Here is a 17,214-nt window from a genome sequence, read left to right on the forward strand (position 1 = left end):
TAAATAAATATAACTATCTTACATAAATTATATGAATATTCACAACAACAAAGAGGCACAGTAGGTCATAATGATAACAATAATAAATAAATAAAAACAATGTCTAGGCCAGACATACTTCATAATGTATCTTCGAAATTTAATTTTGAGTTTAATAATTGAATTGTTTCAGATTGTGATTTTGATGCCAAATCGATTCCTTGTTCAGCTATGATTCCTACAAGACTTGGCAAAGCGTTGGGTTGCAGAACTGGATTTACAGACCAACGCACACAGTGAAATAAGACAAAAATATTGGATGAATAATTAAGCTGATGGAAGGCAATTAAAAGCTGGTACAAATCAATGAAAATAAAAGTATAAACAATTTCACAACTTCAAAGCCTGATGTATTAAGGGTAAAAAAAATCACATCGATTCCATATATTTCTGTTAAGTGGACCTCATAGCTTTGTACTACAACTTGTGGGTCATTTCAGTTTTATGTGTGGTTTGCTAATCCTACTCTAATCACAGTAACAGGGTTGCTAATCCATGCTAATGTTAGCTTTTTCTCAGAAGTAGAAGCTAGATATTTACTTAGCCGTTACTGCTGATCAAGAGGACAAACTTACTGATGGAAAAAAGTAAAGAAACAGCTAAAAAGAATTTGTTTTATCCTGATAATATGCATAACAGGTTGCATGAGGTAGAGTGAGACATTCAATCAAGGCTGACAGTGTTATGAAAACTTGAAAAATAGAGGAGAGGATGTAGCTTTGCTCTGCCCATTCCCATGATGTTAATTCTACCTGTCATGTGATTCATTGTTTTCTTCTCCTATCAGCTAAAAAGGTTTTGGTAACATGTTGTGGGACACACGTTTCATGCATAATAATTATTATTTAAAAAATTATGTTTATGAAAAAAATGTTCCCACAATTACAAGAGACATCAATGAAAACACAATAGCAAAAAAGGGAAATTTGAATAAAATTTTAACCGTTTCACTAAAGATTCAATTTGGTCATCAGGGGAGTGCTACGAGAAAAATGGCATTTTAGGGGGAACTCCAGACTAATGGGATATTTTTAAAACATTCCTTTCTCCTAGATTTTTTTTGTCAGAAAGTTACAGAACAACTGCATGTTTTAGTATTTTGTACATGAATTATTTGAAATTTGATGGATGGGACGTAAAATGTCCTCCAATTCTCTTGTTTTGTCCTGTGAGGCGTCAAGTGTCATTCATAATAGTTTTGTCAACATCATGCGGTGCACCTGAAGGCAGCATGACGACAGAATAGCCCGCGGTTATATTTTACTCTTTTTATTTATTTATTTTTATTTGGTGTAGATGTTTGAGAAACCAAGCCAGCAGAATATCAAAAACTTAAGTTGATTACGTTAATATTTTTCTCCGTTTCCTGTTTAAGGGGTTTACGTCGAGCACGTGCATAAATGACGCACTGAGCCGCTCTGACCGCTTCCAGTGACATAATCCAAGATGTCGGCCTCCATCGGAACTCTGCTCAGGACTTCTGTAAGTAAAACTTCTCTCAGAGCAGCAGCTGCTCTCCGTCCCACAGCCCTGCAGCGCTCATTAACCAGTAATTAACCAGATCCGATCGCAGATATCGATTATTAATCCTCCTGCTCGCTGAGCCGCTGTCATGTCGTCTGTCGCACATTTGAACCCACTGTGATGCCAAACTTGTGGTCCGCGGCCGCAGCGTGAGACGAAAATGTCTTATAGGAAATACTCGAAGGCTTTTTTTTGTCTCGTTTGTTTTATTGCTTTTTACAAAACAGGTATCTCTGTTTGGTGTGTTTATAGATACGTTTTGGTAATATAACTATTTTCTATCCATACAGAGGACACATACTTTAACCCTCCTGTTGTCCTCATTTATGGGCACCAAAAAAATATTGTTTCCTTGCCTGAAAAAAAAATCCAAAAATTTACATGAATTTTCATTAGAAGGCTTAAACTACCTGCTTATGAAAGGAATGAAGCAGTCTACAATGATTAGGAGTTTTTTAGAGGAGTGAATCTGCAAGAAAGTAAAAAAAAACAATTAAAAAGCTGAAATAAACAAGTTGGAACCTTTTCATAAATTATATAAAAAGCTTGCCTTTGCGAGTGTTTCATTATATTATAAGGAAACACTAGCAAAGGCATCTACAATGTCTTTTTGCTTTAATGGTTTTCAAATCCAGAGCTTTGTGGTGCGCACTTAAATGGCCAGCCTGTATATTATTAATCTGAGTGTCTGGTAAATAATTGTTTTAGAAACCGTGTATAGATAGGTCCTTTTCATAATCATTTACAGGAAATTACACTGCCACAGTAGTGTCAGAACAGACATAACACTCATTTCCTCAAATAGATTCCATACTTAAAAAATTTTTAAAAAAAGAACAATGACTACATATTGAAAAATGCAACGTTATTTTATGCATTGTAAAACTTTATCGCAGCGGGTATAAAAGACTTCCTGTATCTCTCAGATTTGCACATCGGTGCAGTCAGTCTGACTGAAGATGCTGCTGTTGATCACCTTCAAGGTATGGTGTAGGGTTGGTCATTATTGAACCAAGTTTGTTGTTCAGCCCCGACCACTGAGCAATCCTTCCTAATCAGCTTCTCCAGACTGTTACTGCCCCACTGTGCGGGTGCCTTCTCCCCAACAGCCATGGCAAAAAAAAAAACAGAGCACTGACCACCACTGAATGGTAGACACTGCACAGCAGGAGTTGGCAGATGTTAAATGACCTTAACCTCCTAGCTTTGTCCCTTCCTGTCCACCACCTCCATATGACTCTTTCAGTCCAGTTCACTGTGGTTGGTGACCAGCCCACCTCAGTGCCCCTGATGGTGACCGGTGTTGGTTGGGTCCTAAATCAGAGTAAACTACATCATATTAGACATACTTATCTTGTAAATTATTCGTAAAAAATGAAAGCCATCAAGTTTTGTTCATGTATCATACAACATAAAAGTTAATATAAGCCATGCCGCTTATTTGCTTTACATTGTTTTTCTGTGATGTGTCTGTTGTGCATGTGCACATTGCTATGTCAATCCTGAAACAATATGGAACAGCTGTACGATGAAGTTTTTCCAGCTTGGAGCATTTTTTTGATATTGACCAGCACAAACAAGACTTTTTAAAAAGTTATTCTTAAGCAGTTTTATTAATTTCAATGTAATTTACTCAATGCATATCGGGACATTTTGTTTATCAAAAGCTCAAAAATACCAGAAAATGCAGAGATCTGTTACATAGGATAACATAGACTCACTACTTTGACTGTACATTGATTGATCAAATGAACTACAGTCCAAAAATATGCTGAGGTTCATTGATTATTCTGAATTTCCCTGTAGGTGCGAGTGTGATTGCTTGTCCTGCTTTAAGTTACTGTATTGTTTTAAGATATTGTCTTGTTTTTCATTGTGAAGCACTTTGGTCACCCTTTGGGCTGTTGTAAAGGGCTATAGAAAGAAACTTTGATTGATTCATTACATTTGCTGTCATGCATAGTCTCCCCCAGGGCTGAACATTTATTAGTAACATTATTCAAATCACAATCCAAAGCACAGGAGCTGTAATTTCTTCCTAAATGTAAACAGCTCCACCAAACGCCATCAGAAGTGAAGCATTGTGACGGTACAGAGAAACTCCCAGACTACAAATCACGTTCTCCAGACGTTCGGGAACATTATTGTTCAGTACAGACTGCAGCAAAAAGCATCCTATTTCTTCATTTTTGAATGACATGAATTGTAGAAATTTCCATTCCCACTAAAATTGCGACTCATGTTGCAATTTTAGCGTCTTTCAAAGTAATGACTGATTTTTCTTTGCATATTTGTGAGACACTCCACAAGCCAATTCTGAGCCACAAAAAGCCTGTTATGCGAGCAACAATAGGCCACTTACAGTATGTTACTGTGCTATGTGTCTGTCCTTTGTCTGAAGGAGTTTTCATTCTTAAATAGATGTCTGTCTGTGGCACCACATCTTCCTTTGTCCAGTTTGATGAGAAGTTCACACGCTCGGCATTCCTTCTCTCTCCTGCATACATGATCTCTTGTATTCAGAGACGTGGAGGGATGTGCGATACACGTAACTGGTTTATGCTTGTATAAATTCAGCCGGTTATTGAGAAGGTTTTCACGGTTAAAGCTTCTTCTGCATGTATCAACTTGTGCTGCTGTTCTCCATAATAAATGCCTCTTTGTAGGACATCTGGAGTCTCCTGTGAGCGTTTCCAGCCCGATCTAAGCCGATCACATTCTGCATTTATATCAACAGCCTGCCTGTACTTTAAATTGCAAAGACTCGGTTAGAGGCCACGAGTGCTATTGATTTTTGTTTTATTGCCAACAGAGCTGCAATATTATTACCGACACCTGTGTGACGAGGCACAATGTCTGCTGTGCTGTGATTTCAAGAGAGTCATTTTTAAATGAAAGAAAACAGCAGCTATTCGTGACCTTGACCAGGATTCATCATTTTTATTTTAGTAAGTGACTAGTCAGCAGAAAGCAGAGGGACAGAGTGGAGCAGATTGACGTTTGCAGGAAAATAAGAGCATAGTCAGCTAATGCAATCTTAAATTATGAATGACAAACAAATAAAGGACACATGCACAACCCTGCACTGCACTCGCATGGAAAACGCAAACCCTCGTTGGTCCGCAAGACACCTGTTCTGTTCTTTCTTCACATTTGAGGCACGGGAAGAAGAAAAAGGCGATATTCAAGCGACAAAATGAACTTACTGTTGCTGGATGTTGAACCACTCCAGGTCTGAATGGAGGTTACATAGAAAGGTGAAAGCTGTAGTTCAGTCATGCTGAGGAGTTCAATCAATCAGCAGCTAATGATGGACACCTGCACATTGTTGCCGTCTTTATCTGGGATTGGCTGCAGAGTATTTGCTTTCACCTTTAACCTGCACTCTGAAAGAGGAAAAGAATGGTTCAGCTGACTGGCAAAATGGCTGCTTGGAGTTTTGCAAGGTATGTGATGCTTAAATGACCTTTTTTTTTTTTTTACTTATGACTCGACTGATTTTCATTTTTGACCGTTCTGTTTTACTTTGCAGCCAGCTGCTCCTCGTTGCTCTGCTAAGCTGGACAGTCTGTTGCTTCCCTGCTAGAGGAGGTAAAACTACTGAACTTAAATGTTATCGCATTGTTTCTTCACTGGAACAAATGCCCCTTGCAAAACAAGAAAAAAACAACTTATTTCAAGGAACTTTTACCTTGAAATAAATGGGGGGGGGGGAATCTGCCAATAGAACAAATTAAAAATGGCTTGGTCAGATTTCTTGAAAAAAGATGTGATATTTAGAATATTGAGATCTTATAATTAACTGGGAAAACTTATTGTAAGCTGTATTTTACCAGGATTGCCAAGCTTAGGTGTCTTAACCTTCTTGTTGTCCTCATTTATGGCACCAAAAATATTGTTCCCGTGTCTGACAAAATTTAGCAAAAAAATTCTCAAAATTATAAAAACTTGCAAAAACTTCAGGAAGAAAATTCCTTAAAAATTTCCCTTAAAGTATTTTTAAAAAATTGGCAAGAAATAAAAATTTAAAATATATAAAAATTGAAAATATTTTCAAAAAATAAATAAAAATCTTTCAGAAAAATCCTAATAATATCTATAGTGATTCCATATATCAGTAAAAGCTTGAATATTTTCTTTAAGAACATTTGGGGAAAAAAATTCACCAAAATCCAGTGAAAGTTTTTTTTTTCCCCTAATTTTCTTTAAGAAACATCTTTTAAAATAGTTTTTCCATCAAAAATTTCCCAAAAATGTTAAATATGGAAGTTTTCACTGAAAATGTTTTTTTTTTTCCTGCGTTTTCAAACTTTAAAATGGGTCAGTTTGACCCACAGGACGACACGAGGATTAAAATGAGATAATTTCAAGATTGTTTGAATCAACAAGATATTTAAGATGACTTGTTTTAAAACAAGTCCCTCTATCTTGCTGAAATGTCTCTTAAGTGAATTTATCTTAAATCAAGCGGGATGAGACATTTTGACTAAAAATAAGACAAATAGACTTGCTAAGATTTTGAGTTTTTGCAGTGTTGTGCTATTAAATTTTACCACAAACATTATTTCCCCCATAGGCTCAGGCCAGAGTCTTCCTTACAGGGACGTGGATCCTGGCTTCCCTCCTCCACCCACTAATATACACGATCCTACTGTTTCATACCTGGTGGATCAACGTCATCCTCCACCCAGCTTCCCTCCTCCGCCTACTGATATAAATGATCCCACTGTTTCATACCTGGTAGATCGACAAAACCCGCCTGGCTTCCCTCCTCCTTCCAGTAATCTGAACGGTCCTGGTGTCTCGTACCTGGTGGATGGTCCTGTAACCTCCTCATCAGCCGACGTGGAGCCCGGACCCGGCATCCTCCCTGTTCCTCCTGTACATCAGGCAGGAGAGCTTGAACGCTTTGAAGGAAATGTTGAGCATGGTAACTCAGAAAGGGAAACTGAGGAGCTGGGTATTCTGCCTCCCCCTCCACATTTGGAACGCATCTACCAGGGAGGTGAGCTGAGTAGCTACGCATCCAGCTTTGAGCACGGAAATTCGGAAAGCGAATCGCAAAATCAAGGTTTCAGGCCGGGGCCTCCTTTTGGTGGAGCTGAGCTGCAGAGTGGATTCACAGTTGGTGGAGGCCTCGTGCAGTCTCTTCCACGGCCCTGGAGACCGTCTCCACCAGGTGACTTCTACCTCTTCCTGACTGGTCAGCTTCCTCCTGGCACACTGTCACACTTCCGAACAGAATATGAAGCTGGTAGAGATCATTGGAATAGTGACCATTATGAAAAGCACAACATCCAAATATCTGAAAACCCAGACACTCCTGGTGATGGAGTCCAGCAGCAGATCCGGTACTTTCCCACAGTTTAGCAGGACTCCTGCTAAAATGAAACTTTAATAATAAAACCTACATGAAAAAAAACTTGAGTTTGCAGTGGTTTGTTAGAGGTAGACTTCATAACTTTTACTCATAGGAGCAGCGCCTCTATATTTGTGGGAACATTGTTTTGTGTGTGTGTGTGTTTTTGCCTTTCAACTAAGAACTTGGTACCAAATGTTCAATAGACTTCTTACCTGAAGGTGGTACATGTTGGCATGACAGTGACTCTGCTTGATAACAACCATGGAGTGATATTCTTTTCTTCAAGTCACTAAATCTTACCAGTTATGGTGGCATAGACTTAAGTTCCAATCTAGTCACTACTACTCTGCAAAAAAACTGCAAGGGTGACATGACTGCCTGATCCAGTAGTTGCTCTTTAGTGGGGCAGATACATTTCCAACATGAGGCTCATGAAGTCTTATTAGTAAAGCTGAGTGCAGACACTGATGAGGGGTAAAATCCTGGATTACTCAACATACTGATCAGGATTTGATTCATTTCTGCTTCCCTGAAAAAGCTGCTCATTAGGCTTCACTGTAGACTTGGTTGATATATTAACTAATAAACAAATGCTGCATTTCTGACGATGCCATATGGGGGAATGAACAACCTTGGTGGAGTACTGCACTCTGAGTGCTTTTCTAGTTTCATTTTTTTTTACATTTATATCATCCTTCGACTTCTCTTCTTGCATCTTCATCCCTCTCACTTAAAATGTGAGCAGAGGAGGCCGAGAACAGACGAGTTGAGGAAACCGACAAAGTGAGACCTTCTTGCTTTGAAGTCATCATTTAAATATGACATGCAACACGGTTGCATCTCCTGTCTATAACTTTTTATTTTTTTTTACTGCTGCTGTATTTTATTTTATTTTTTTTTTATGGCAGATGAGCAGAGCAGTGCTGATAGCAACTGAGAAAATGCTAGAGGAAGGATGTCTTTTATATGAAAAGACACCTGTTCGTCCTCACTCACAGCTCCTCCAGCAGCCTGCTACCTCCAGATGCATTTTAGTAATTCAGAAATCCTTCAAGATGGTGAAGATTGATTTCTGGTTCAAAGGCTGGAGGACGAAGGAGGCTCTAAATAGAGAAATGAAATGAGCCTCTGGAGTTTGTGTTAGTCTGTTTTTCTGATATATATAAATGAATGTTCTTTCACTTAAAGGTGAAGTGTCTTATGTTTTCCCAGGGTTGTCTCTACTTAGCCTTAATAGCAAGCAAGACTTCTTTGTCCCTGTTTTTAGTCATATCATATGCAAAAAGTATTTTTAGAAGATAAAAGCAGTAGCATTATTGAAGTGTTGTGGATATTCAACATGTAGAATATAAAATCTCTCAATAAAGACTTAAAAAATGAGATAATTAATGGTGCCACCCTTGAAAAAGATTAAGCGTCTGTTTTTATTCAGCCTGGAGAAACCGCTGGTGTCCTTCCTGCTGCTTCGTTTGCAGACGCACGTTTGGGAAGGTTTTCTTTAGCAACCCTCGCTAAGTGCCTCAGTATCTTGCATTAAGCATCATCATCTTCACTCACTAGATTCTTTAGTAGTAGAAATGAAAAAAAACTATGAAAATGTTCAACGGAGGGAGGCCATCTGTGGAGAAAAGCATCTCTAAGTAGTATGAACTTGAATGAAACACCCATTAGTTTGTATTTGTATATTTTCGTTTTGTTTTTTTTTACTACATTTTATCATGCAGTTGAGGACAAAAACAATGCTGATAGTCTGGACAAGAAGTTCTGATGAGCTGCTTAGTATTGTTCCAGTGTTTTTGTGGATTATTCATGTTGGATTAATGTCTTTTTCTAGGCGAGGGTTGCAGTAGGAGGGCTGAAAGTTGCAGCAGCAAGCCAGCATGGAGCCTGTGGAGCTGCAAGAGTCCTGGCTGCTCCTGCACTGCAGAGATCCTGCTTCTCCACCAGTAAGAACACAACCAGTCACAGAAACAGGGAGACTGGCAGAGATGTTTTGCCATTTCCTGCTTTATAGACCAAATCATTAATTGCTCAATCAAGAAAGTGTTTGGCAGAAAAATCTATGAAAATTTGCATTTTCTGGCCACAACACTATTTTAATTTTTATTACCTTTCTAGTTACATAAAAATCATTGAATGAGAAAGGATGTCCAAACTTGTGACTGGTAGTGTATGTTCTAGCTAAAGTAGAAGCTCATCTTCAGATTTTAGCTGCAATTACTTTCAGAAAATGTTGTGTTTTTCTGCTATTGTTGTACATCACTTTGTAGGAAATATATAAATACCATGAAAAGTATTAAGATTGATGTTATATGGTAGTTTTTTGTTAGCTTCTAATGAGATTTCTCTTGGATTCAGCTGTTTAAACCACAGAATTTGACTCGATATAGTTCTATCATTACGATTCAATTAAAAAATATCTGCATAACATAAACGTGCATTGCCCCACCTGGTTAGAAAATGAGTCTGCTTTGCTAAAATACTGAATATGAAGAAACTGTTCAGAAAGAAATCTGAAATTGCAGTTGCATACAGTTGTTTTCTGAAATGTTATCTTTACTTTATAAAGAGTTACCACTGTGGTATCTGTACTTCACACTGCAAGAACTTTGATATTTCCAAGCTTTGTCTTTCTCTCTCATACCAAACTTTACATGCTTTACAAGACATGCATCCAGAAATATATTTACAAAGGCTAAATATCAAAAAACCAGAAAAGAAAATGCACATATCTAGAGCTGATCCTGATAAATGAGTAAATGTTGTTTGACTTCCTCTATCAGCCTCGTCCAGATGGGCCCCTGCTGTCACTCAGCCTGCTCCGGCTTTCAAGGCCACAGCTGTCCACAATGGGGAGTTTAAGGAGATGAGTCTTGCTGACTTCAAGGGCAGATACCTGGTTCTTTTCTTCTACCCTCTAGATTTGTGAGTATTTTTTAAGGGGACATGAAGAGATGAAGTCAGTAACGTGAACTTTAACCCTCGTGTCGTCCTGCGGGTCAAAATTGACTCGTTTTAAAGTTTGGAAATGTGGAAAAAAAAAAAAAAAAAGTCACAGTGAAACTTCTGATGTCCACATTTTCAACATTTTTGGGAAATCTTCGAACATTTTTGGTGGGAAAAAAGAAATGTTAAGAATGTGTAAGAACAATCACGGTTGATAGTTTTACTGATATATACACACGTGGACAAAATTGTTGGTACCCCTCAGTTAAAGAAGGAAAAACCCACAATTCTCACTGAAATCACTTGAAACTCACAAAAGTAACAATAAATAAAAATTTATTGAAAATTAAATAATCAAAATCAGCCATCACTTTTGAATTGTTGATTAACATAATTATTTAAAAAAAACAAACTAATGAAATAGGGCTGGACAAAAATGATGGTACCCATAACTTAATATTTTGTTGCACAACCTTTTGAGGCAATCACTGCAATTAAACGATTTCTGTATTTGTCAATGAGCGTTCTGCAGCTGTCAACAGGTATTTTGGCCCACTCCTCATGAGCAAACAGCTCCAGTTGTCTCAGGTTTGATGGGTGTCTTCTCCAAATGGCATGTTTCAGCTCCTTCCACATATGTTCAATGGGATTCAGATCTGGGCTCATAGAAGGCCACTTTAGAATAGTCCAACGCTTTTCTCTCAGCCATTCTTGGGTGTTTTTGGCTGTGTGTTTTGGATGGTTGTCCTGTTGGAAGACCCATGACCTGCGACTGAGACCAAGCTTTCTGACATTAGGCAGCACATTTCTCTCCAGAATGCCTTGATAGTCTTCAGATTTCATCGTACCTTGCACACTTTCAAGACACCCTGTGCCAGATGCAGCAAAGCAGCCCCAAAACATTACTGAGCCTCCTCCATGTTTCACCGTAGGGACAGTGTTCTTTTCTTCGTATGCTTGGTTTTTGAGTCTATGAACATAGAGTTGATGTGCCTTACCAAAAAGCTCCAGTTTGGTCTCATCTGTCCAAAGGACATTCTCCCAGAAGCTTTGTGGCTTGTCAACATGCATTTTTGCAAATTCCAGTCTGGCTTTTTTATGAGTTTTTTTCAGCAGTGGTGTCCTCCTTGGTCGTCTCCCATGAAGTCCACTTTGGCTCAAACAACGACGAATGGTGCGATCTGACACCGATGTACCTTGGCCTTGGAGTTCACCTTTAATTTCTTTGGAGGTTGCTCTGGGCTCTTTGGATACAATTCGAACGATCCGTCTCTTCAATTTGTCATCAATTTTCCTCTTGCGGCCACGTCCAGGGAGGTTGGCTACTGTCCCGTGGGTCTTGAACTTCTGAATAATATGAGCCACTGTTGTCACAGGAACTTCAAGCTGTTTAGAGATGGTCTTATAGCCTTTACCTTTAAGATGTTTGTCTATCATTTTTTTTCGGATGTCCTGGGACAATTCTCTCCTTCGCTTTCTGTTGTCCATGTTCAGTGTGGTACACACCTTTTCACCAAACAGCAGGGTGACTACTTGTCTCCCTTTAAATAGGCAGACTGACTGATTATGAGTTTGGAAACACCTGTGATGTCAATTAAATGACACACCTGAGTTAATCATGTCACTCTGGTCAAATAGTTTTCAATCTTTTATAGAGGTACCATCATTTTTGTCCAGGCCTGTTTCATTAGTTTGTTTTTTTAAATAATTATGTTAATCAACAATTCAAAAGTGATGGCTGTTTTTGATTATTTAATTTTCAATAAATTTTTATTTATTGTTACTTTTGTGAGTTTCAAGTGATTTCAGTGAGAATTGTGGGTTTTTCCTTCTTTAACTGAGGGGTACCAACAATTTTGTCCACGTGTGTATGTAGTCACTTTAGATATTTTTAGGATTTTTTTTGGAAGATTTTTACTGATTTTTTTTAAAGAATATTTACTTGAATTTTCTTGTCAAATTTGGGGGATTATTTTAAAATCAAACCTTCAAGGGAAACTTTTAAGGAATTATTGGAATTTTCTTCCTGAAGGTTTTGCAAATTTTCTGAAATTTGGGGATTTTTTTTTTCTGAATTTTGGGATTTTTTTCAGAGAAGGAAGCAATATTTTTTGGTGCCTGTAAATGAAGACAACAGGAGGGTTAAATGACCTACGATGTTTAAGCAGCTCTTCCGATCGAAAACCTGATGAAAGTCATGAATGAAAATAATGAATCCTCATCAACCGTCTTCAGAGTCACTGCAGATGTTATTTTGTGATTTTTACTCACAGTGCCTGTCATTTTTTCTCTGTAATTTTTATGCTGCAGCACGTTCGTGTGCCCAACAGAGATCATCTCGTTCAGCGACAAGGCCAACGAGTTCCACGACGTCAACTGTGAGGTGGTGGGAGTGTCTGTGGACTCTCACTTCACCCACCTGGCATGGATCAACACTCCACGAAAGGTACGCCTACTTACGGGTAAATTATTCAGTAACAGACACACGGGGCAATGTTCAGCTGGGGCCGTCTTTGAAATAGGATAATCATGAAACCTTTAGTAAATGACTGACCTGAACGTGTTGTTGTTCTGTTCGCAGCATGCAGCTAAAAGATCTGAAAAGCAGTAATTACTAGACGTCTCCTAGGTGCTTTATGAACTGTATGCAGCAGCTGTGTGTGTGTGCGTGTGTGTGTGTGTGTTTAACTGCTCTTATTTCATGGTGTGCTGTCAGGCTGGAGGTTTGGGCAACATCCACATCCCCCTACTGTCAGACCTCAACAAGCAGATCTCTAGGGACTATGGGGTGCTGCTGGAGGGTCCAGGCATCGCACTGAGGTGGGTGACATGGAAATGTACCTGAGAGAACGTCAAGAGTGTGCAAAGCAGTCATCAAAGCAAAGGGTGGCTACTTTGAAGAATCTAAACTATCAAACGTGTTGACTTATTTCACATTTTTTTGGTTTACTACATAATTCCATTTGTGTTCGTTCATAGTTTCGATGCCTTCAGTGAGAGGTTGAATTCACCCAATATTACAGTTGGTCATTGTGTAGCTTGGAGTAGTTTTACAGTGTGTGAGCAGAGCTGCAGGTGAGCTGGTGTGCTCGAGCTGCCATACATAGGATGGCCTGGAGTTACAGATAAGAACACTACATCTGTGCATACTAATGAAGGAAGAAGCTGTAGAGTTGTGTCCAATTCATTTTATGGTAGGAAGGGATTATCTCCATGGAAAAGAACAGTTTTAGTGGTTTAATTAATGACAGGAGAGGATTTTAATTAATAAACACAATTTACAGGAACATTATTGTCCTGAATGCAAAAGTAATTTGTTTATCTTCTCACTGACACAGCACTAATATAACTTCGCATCAATACAATCCAGTAGAAAAAGAGTGCAGCTCTGATAAGAACCCCAAAGAGAATCATCTAATTACTGCTGCTATTACACATCATCTAGCTAATGTCATTTTTGTCTGCCACTTTTTCTCATTTTTCTTAAACCAATTCTGCAAGACTATTTTATTTTTGTTTTTTTTGAGAAGCCCCATCCACATTGCTATTTATTTTTTGCCAACTCAGTCTGTGCTGCCTGTTCACATATGCTCCAAGTAAAAAGGAAATATGTCTGCCATCTGTTTCGTGTGACTTTAACAGACGACACATTTGGTGAACTTTCACAATGTCAGTTTTAATTTTCGTCCACTCACACCTCTCACACTATATTAGGAGGTTTTCATTAATGCCTGAAGAGGAGGAAGTCAGAGAAAACACTTAACGGTCTGTATCAGCTGAGCTCAGTGAACTTTCAGTGAACCAGTAGGATTTTTTAATTTATTTTTTAAATAAAGATTTGACCTCATTAAAGCTCAGAGTTCGGCTTCAGAGATGCTGTTTATTTTTTATCATTATGTAAGTTAATTACTACGGTTGCTGCTGCTGCTCCTACTGTTGGGGTTTCCATTTACACAGAACTGATTTATTGTGGCTTTAATTTTTTGATTGCCTGTGTGATAGTGTTTTGTCTTTCATGTGTTGTTAAGGAGAGCTGCAGTCATTATCTGATTAGTTGCCAGCTGCTTAATTACTCCCTGCCTATAATAATAATCAGCTTAAATCGTTTCTTTAGAACAAAAAAGTCAATATTCCAGCTTATTAAATGTTAATATCTCCTGGTTTATTTCCTCTTTTATGACACTAAACTGAATATCTTTTGGCTGTGGGCATATCAAGACATTTTAGGATGTTGTCTTGGGCTTTGGGAAACAGTGATTGACATATTTCACCATTTTCTGACATTTATTAGACCAAACAACAAATCGATTAGTTGGAAAATAATCAGCAGATTGATTGTCTATGAAAATAGTTGCAACCGAACCTGGTGGGTGTTGTTTAGGAGGACATTAATGCTGATAATGTGCATGTTCTGTTGCTATTAGGGGCCTGTTCATCATCGATCCAAGTGGCACCGTGAAGCACATGAGTGTGAACGACCTGCCGGTGGGCCGCTGTGTGGAAGAAACCCTCCGTCTGGTGAAGGCCTTCCAGTTTGTGGAGACTCACGGCGAGGTTTGTCCGGCCAGCTGGACCCCTGAGTCTCCAACGGTGAGTCCACTCAGCATTAAAATGTAATATTTCTCTGAGCTCCTGGGTCACATCTGTGTTTTTCTCTGTCACTTGAATTTCATTAATTACTCACCTGGAGAACGTGTGTCCAGGAAAAGCAACCTGGAGAAGCTGCTGCTTCAAATTGTGCATAAAACCCAAGTTTGTAACTAGAAAAGGAAACATGAGATTCTGAACAGGGACCATTGTTCATCTACAGTATATGTCTGACATGGATTCCTCTGGTGTGAATCTGTCTTTCACCTTCATTATACTAAAGAAAACTGAGCCAACATTCATCCTTATGTGAACCCCACATTAGAGGCATCAGGTGTCTTTGTTCGGTTCAGAATCCAGAGGTTCTAATTCAGGACCTGCTCCTTACTTGGTAAACACCGGGGACACATATTCAATACTCAAAGGTATTTGAGATCCCCCTCAATCGATCACAGCTGACAGAATCATTTGGCGCATTTGCTGAAGAAGCTGACCGTCCACAATGTAAATGAAATGCTGCGGCCTTTAGCTCTCTGTTTGCTAGATGACCCATTTTTCCTAAGTTGAAAGATGAAACACAGCCCACCTATACTGACTGGATTAGAGATCTAACATAGTGTTTACAAGAAGAGAAAGTTCGATCCACTCTGATGGGATCTACTGATAAATCCCTTAAGATCCAGCAGCCTTTCATCTCACACATCAATAACTGGACCTCTTCAGGATGATTGTCTGAAATGTGTTGTTTGGTAGTAATAAATCTGTTCCAGGTAGCATGGTGTAAATAGTGCTTTCATTGTACTACATTTTTACTTTCCCCCTTCTTTTTCGTTTTTTAGTTGTTTATATTCAGTTACTTATTTTCTGGACATTTCTTGTGGTTTGTTTAGAAATTGAAGTTTCCAAAAGAGCATCCATTTGTGTGAGACGGGCCCATTGGACACTCATTAAGTTTATCTTGTCTGTTTGCTCTTCAGATCAAACCAACCCCAGAGGGATCGAAGGAGTACTTTGAAAAAGTCAACTGAAGATTTCATCAGCTGCAACAGTAAATGATGCAAACCTAAAAATAGCTCTTCTAGTTTGTCATTTATAAGATGTATTTACTCAAACACAGCTGAACATACCAATAAACCTATTCTTTATAAGTGACAGCTCTTCGCCTGGATTCATTTTCTGGTCTTCACGTTATAAGCTGTGGCTCAGACTAATTTATGGAAACCGCTTTTTCACTGCAGCTACTTTCCTGACTCCATTAACCCTCCTGTTGTCCTCATTTACAGGCACCAAAAATTGTTTCAGGGTTCCTACACGTTCTGGAAAACATAGAAAATGATTGACCAATTTTCCAATCATGGAAAATGAGGAAAAAAAGTCAAATGTCCTGGAAACAGTTAACTTATCCTGGAAAAATATTTACCCTCCCCCTGTCAAGGCAAACGTGTTAAAAGTTATGAATGTCTGTTGTCACCTTATCTTCTGGGCAACATTAAGGCATATATATATATATATATATATATATATATATATACATACATAGTCAAAATAGTATGTTATTCAAGAAAACAGAGTATAATATGTCGTCTAAAAAAATGCCATAGAATAATATTTCATTGCACAAGTAAAAGTATAGTAAATTTTAAAACTGTTCAAATTATTATATGTTGCTAAAAAACAACAGAAAACTAAAATAAAAACAGAGTAATATGTCAATTAAAAAATCCTATAGTATAGCATGTCACTCTAAAAACATCAGTTTAGCCTTTGGTCCACAAAACGTTGAAATGTCCCAGCTGTCTGAAGTAGGTGAGAAGCAACACAAAAACAGTCCAAACACTGGTTTCCAGAGGGTTAGATGAGTATTTATTTGAAAGAGTAAGTTTACAACAACACAACATGTGAGGGGGTTAAAAGCAAATGGGTGTTAGTAAAATAAAAATAAACAGAACTAAAAGTGAACTTCATGTTGACATTGATGGGCATTCCAACCAGGAACAAAGTAAAAGATAATCAAGATGAAAAAATTACTCTTCCTGTTCACCTCTTAAAACCCAAAAACACACCACAGTAGCACCCTAAACTAAAACTACCAATGGGTTCCCAGTTTTCCTTTCTGAACAGTTCAACGGGCCCTCTTTATCTCCCCAAACATCCACCAACCACTGGAACACATCTCCAAAGTTCTGCTGAAGCTCAGCTTCCCCTCAGAAGAAGTGCCGCCAGATGAAGGAGCTCTTTGAGAGGCAGCTGGCATCGTGATTGGACGGTACTTTGGTCTGTTCCAATCCAGCTTCAGCTCCAGAGACGACAGGCGGGACAAGTCAACGGTGGACGAAGGCATGAAGCTGAGAACAATCCAGAAAACAACAGAGGAGGAGTGCAGCGGCCCAGGGCCAGAACCAACAGAGTAGCATAGTATGTCTCTGAGAAAACACCATTGTGTAGCCTTTGGTATGAAAAAACACCATCATATAAATCGTATATTGTACAAATACGTCAAAGGAAAGAGACATACATTGTAGAATTGCAGTAATTGTGGGCTGACTAATTTACTGATTTAGCCTAGCCATGCTATACCCATGTTTCTGACGGCACAAGGGTCTAGGGAAGCTCGACAGGGAGGGAGGTGCGCTAAAAGGTTGTCTATCAAATCCCTCTGCAGCAATTGGGTAGGTATACAACCAATCAACGCAACGAATAGGCTGACGTAGTTCCGAGAGCACCGGCGGATTGTGGCTAAGTCCCATTAGCTTCCC

The 17,214-nt window shown here is 38.7% G+C and overlaps 2 protein-coding genes across 2 annotated transcripts; both read left to right on the plus strand.

Annotated features, from left to right (window-relative positions):
* The first annotated feature begins 1,394 nt into the window (after positions 1–1,394).
* Positions 1,395–15,610, plus strand: prdx3 (peroxiredoxin 3). Its single transcript, XM_022196339.2, has 7 exons — positions 1,395–1,521; positions 8,760–8,871; positions 9,709–9,850; positions 12,182–12,317; positions 12,588–12,691; positions 14,296–14,461; positions 15,436–15,610. Exons 1-7 carry the CDS (start codon positions 1,486–1,488, stop codon positions 15,484–15,486), a joined length of 747 nt encoding a protein of 248 aa, XP_022052031.1. The 5' UTR covers positions 1,395–1,485; the 3' UTR covers positions 15,487–15,610.
* LOC110952679 (uncharacterized) lies at positions 1,531–8,753 on the plus strand. The gene is made up of 2 exons (XM_022196337.2): positions 1,531–5,154; positions 6,140–8,753. The coding sequence occupies exons 1-2, from the start codon at positions 5,025–5,027 to the stop codon at positions 6,931–6,933; spliced, it is 924 nt and encodes a 307-aa protein (XP_022052029.2). The 5' UTR covers positions 1,531–5,024; the 3' UTR covers positions 6,934–8,753.
* Positions 15,611–17,214: the final 1,604 nt, after the last annotated feature.

Source organism: Acanthochromis polyacanthus, chromosome 15 (genome assembly GCF_021347895.1).
Source record: "Acanthochromis polyacanthus isolate Apoly-LR-REF ecotype Palm Island chromosome 15, KAUST_Apoly_ChrSc, whole genome shotgun sequence".
In the NCBI taxonomy this organism is placed as follows: Eukaryota; Metazoa; Chordata; class Actinopteri; family Pomacentridae; genus Acanthochromis; species Acanthochromis polyacanthus.

What these genes read in the sequence shown, in the direction of transcription:
- prdx3 (XM_022196339.2), top strand. Translation starts at nt 1,486, where the DNA reads ATGTCGGCCTCCATCGGAACTCTGCTCAGGACTTCT. An exon ending in GAGATCCTGCTTCTCCACCA is followed by an intron (nt 8,872 to 9,708) that starts GTAAGAACACAA and finishes TTCCTCTATCAG; the next exon opens with CCTCGTCCAGATGGGCCCCT. An exon ending in GGACCCCTGAGTCTCCAACG is followed by an intron (nt 14,462 to 15,435) that starts GTGAGTCCACTC and finishes TTTGCTCTTCAG; the next exon opens with ATCAAACCAACCCCAGAGGG.
- LOC110952679 (XM_022196337.2), top strand. Translation starts at nt 5,025, where the DNA reads ATGACCTTTTTTTTTTTTTTACTTATGACTCGACTGATTTTCATTTTT. An exon ending in TTGCTTCCCTGCTAGAGGAG is followed by an intron (nt 5,155 to 6,139) that starts GTAAAACTACTG and finishes TTTCCCCCATAG; the next exon opens with GCTCAGGCCAGAGTCTTCCT.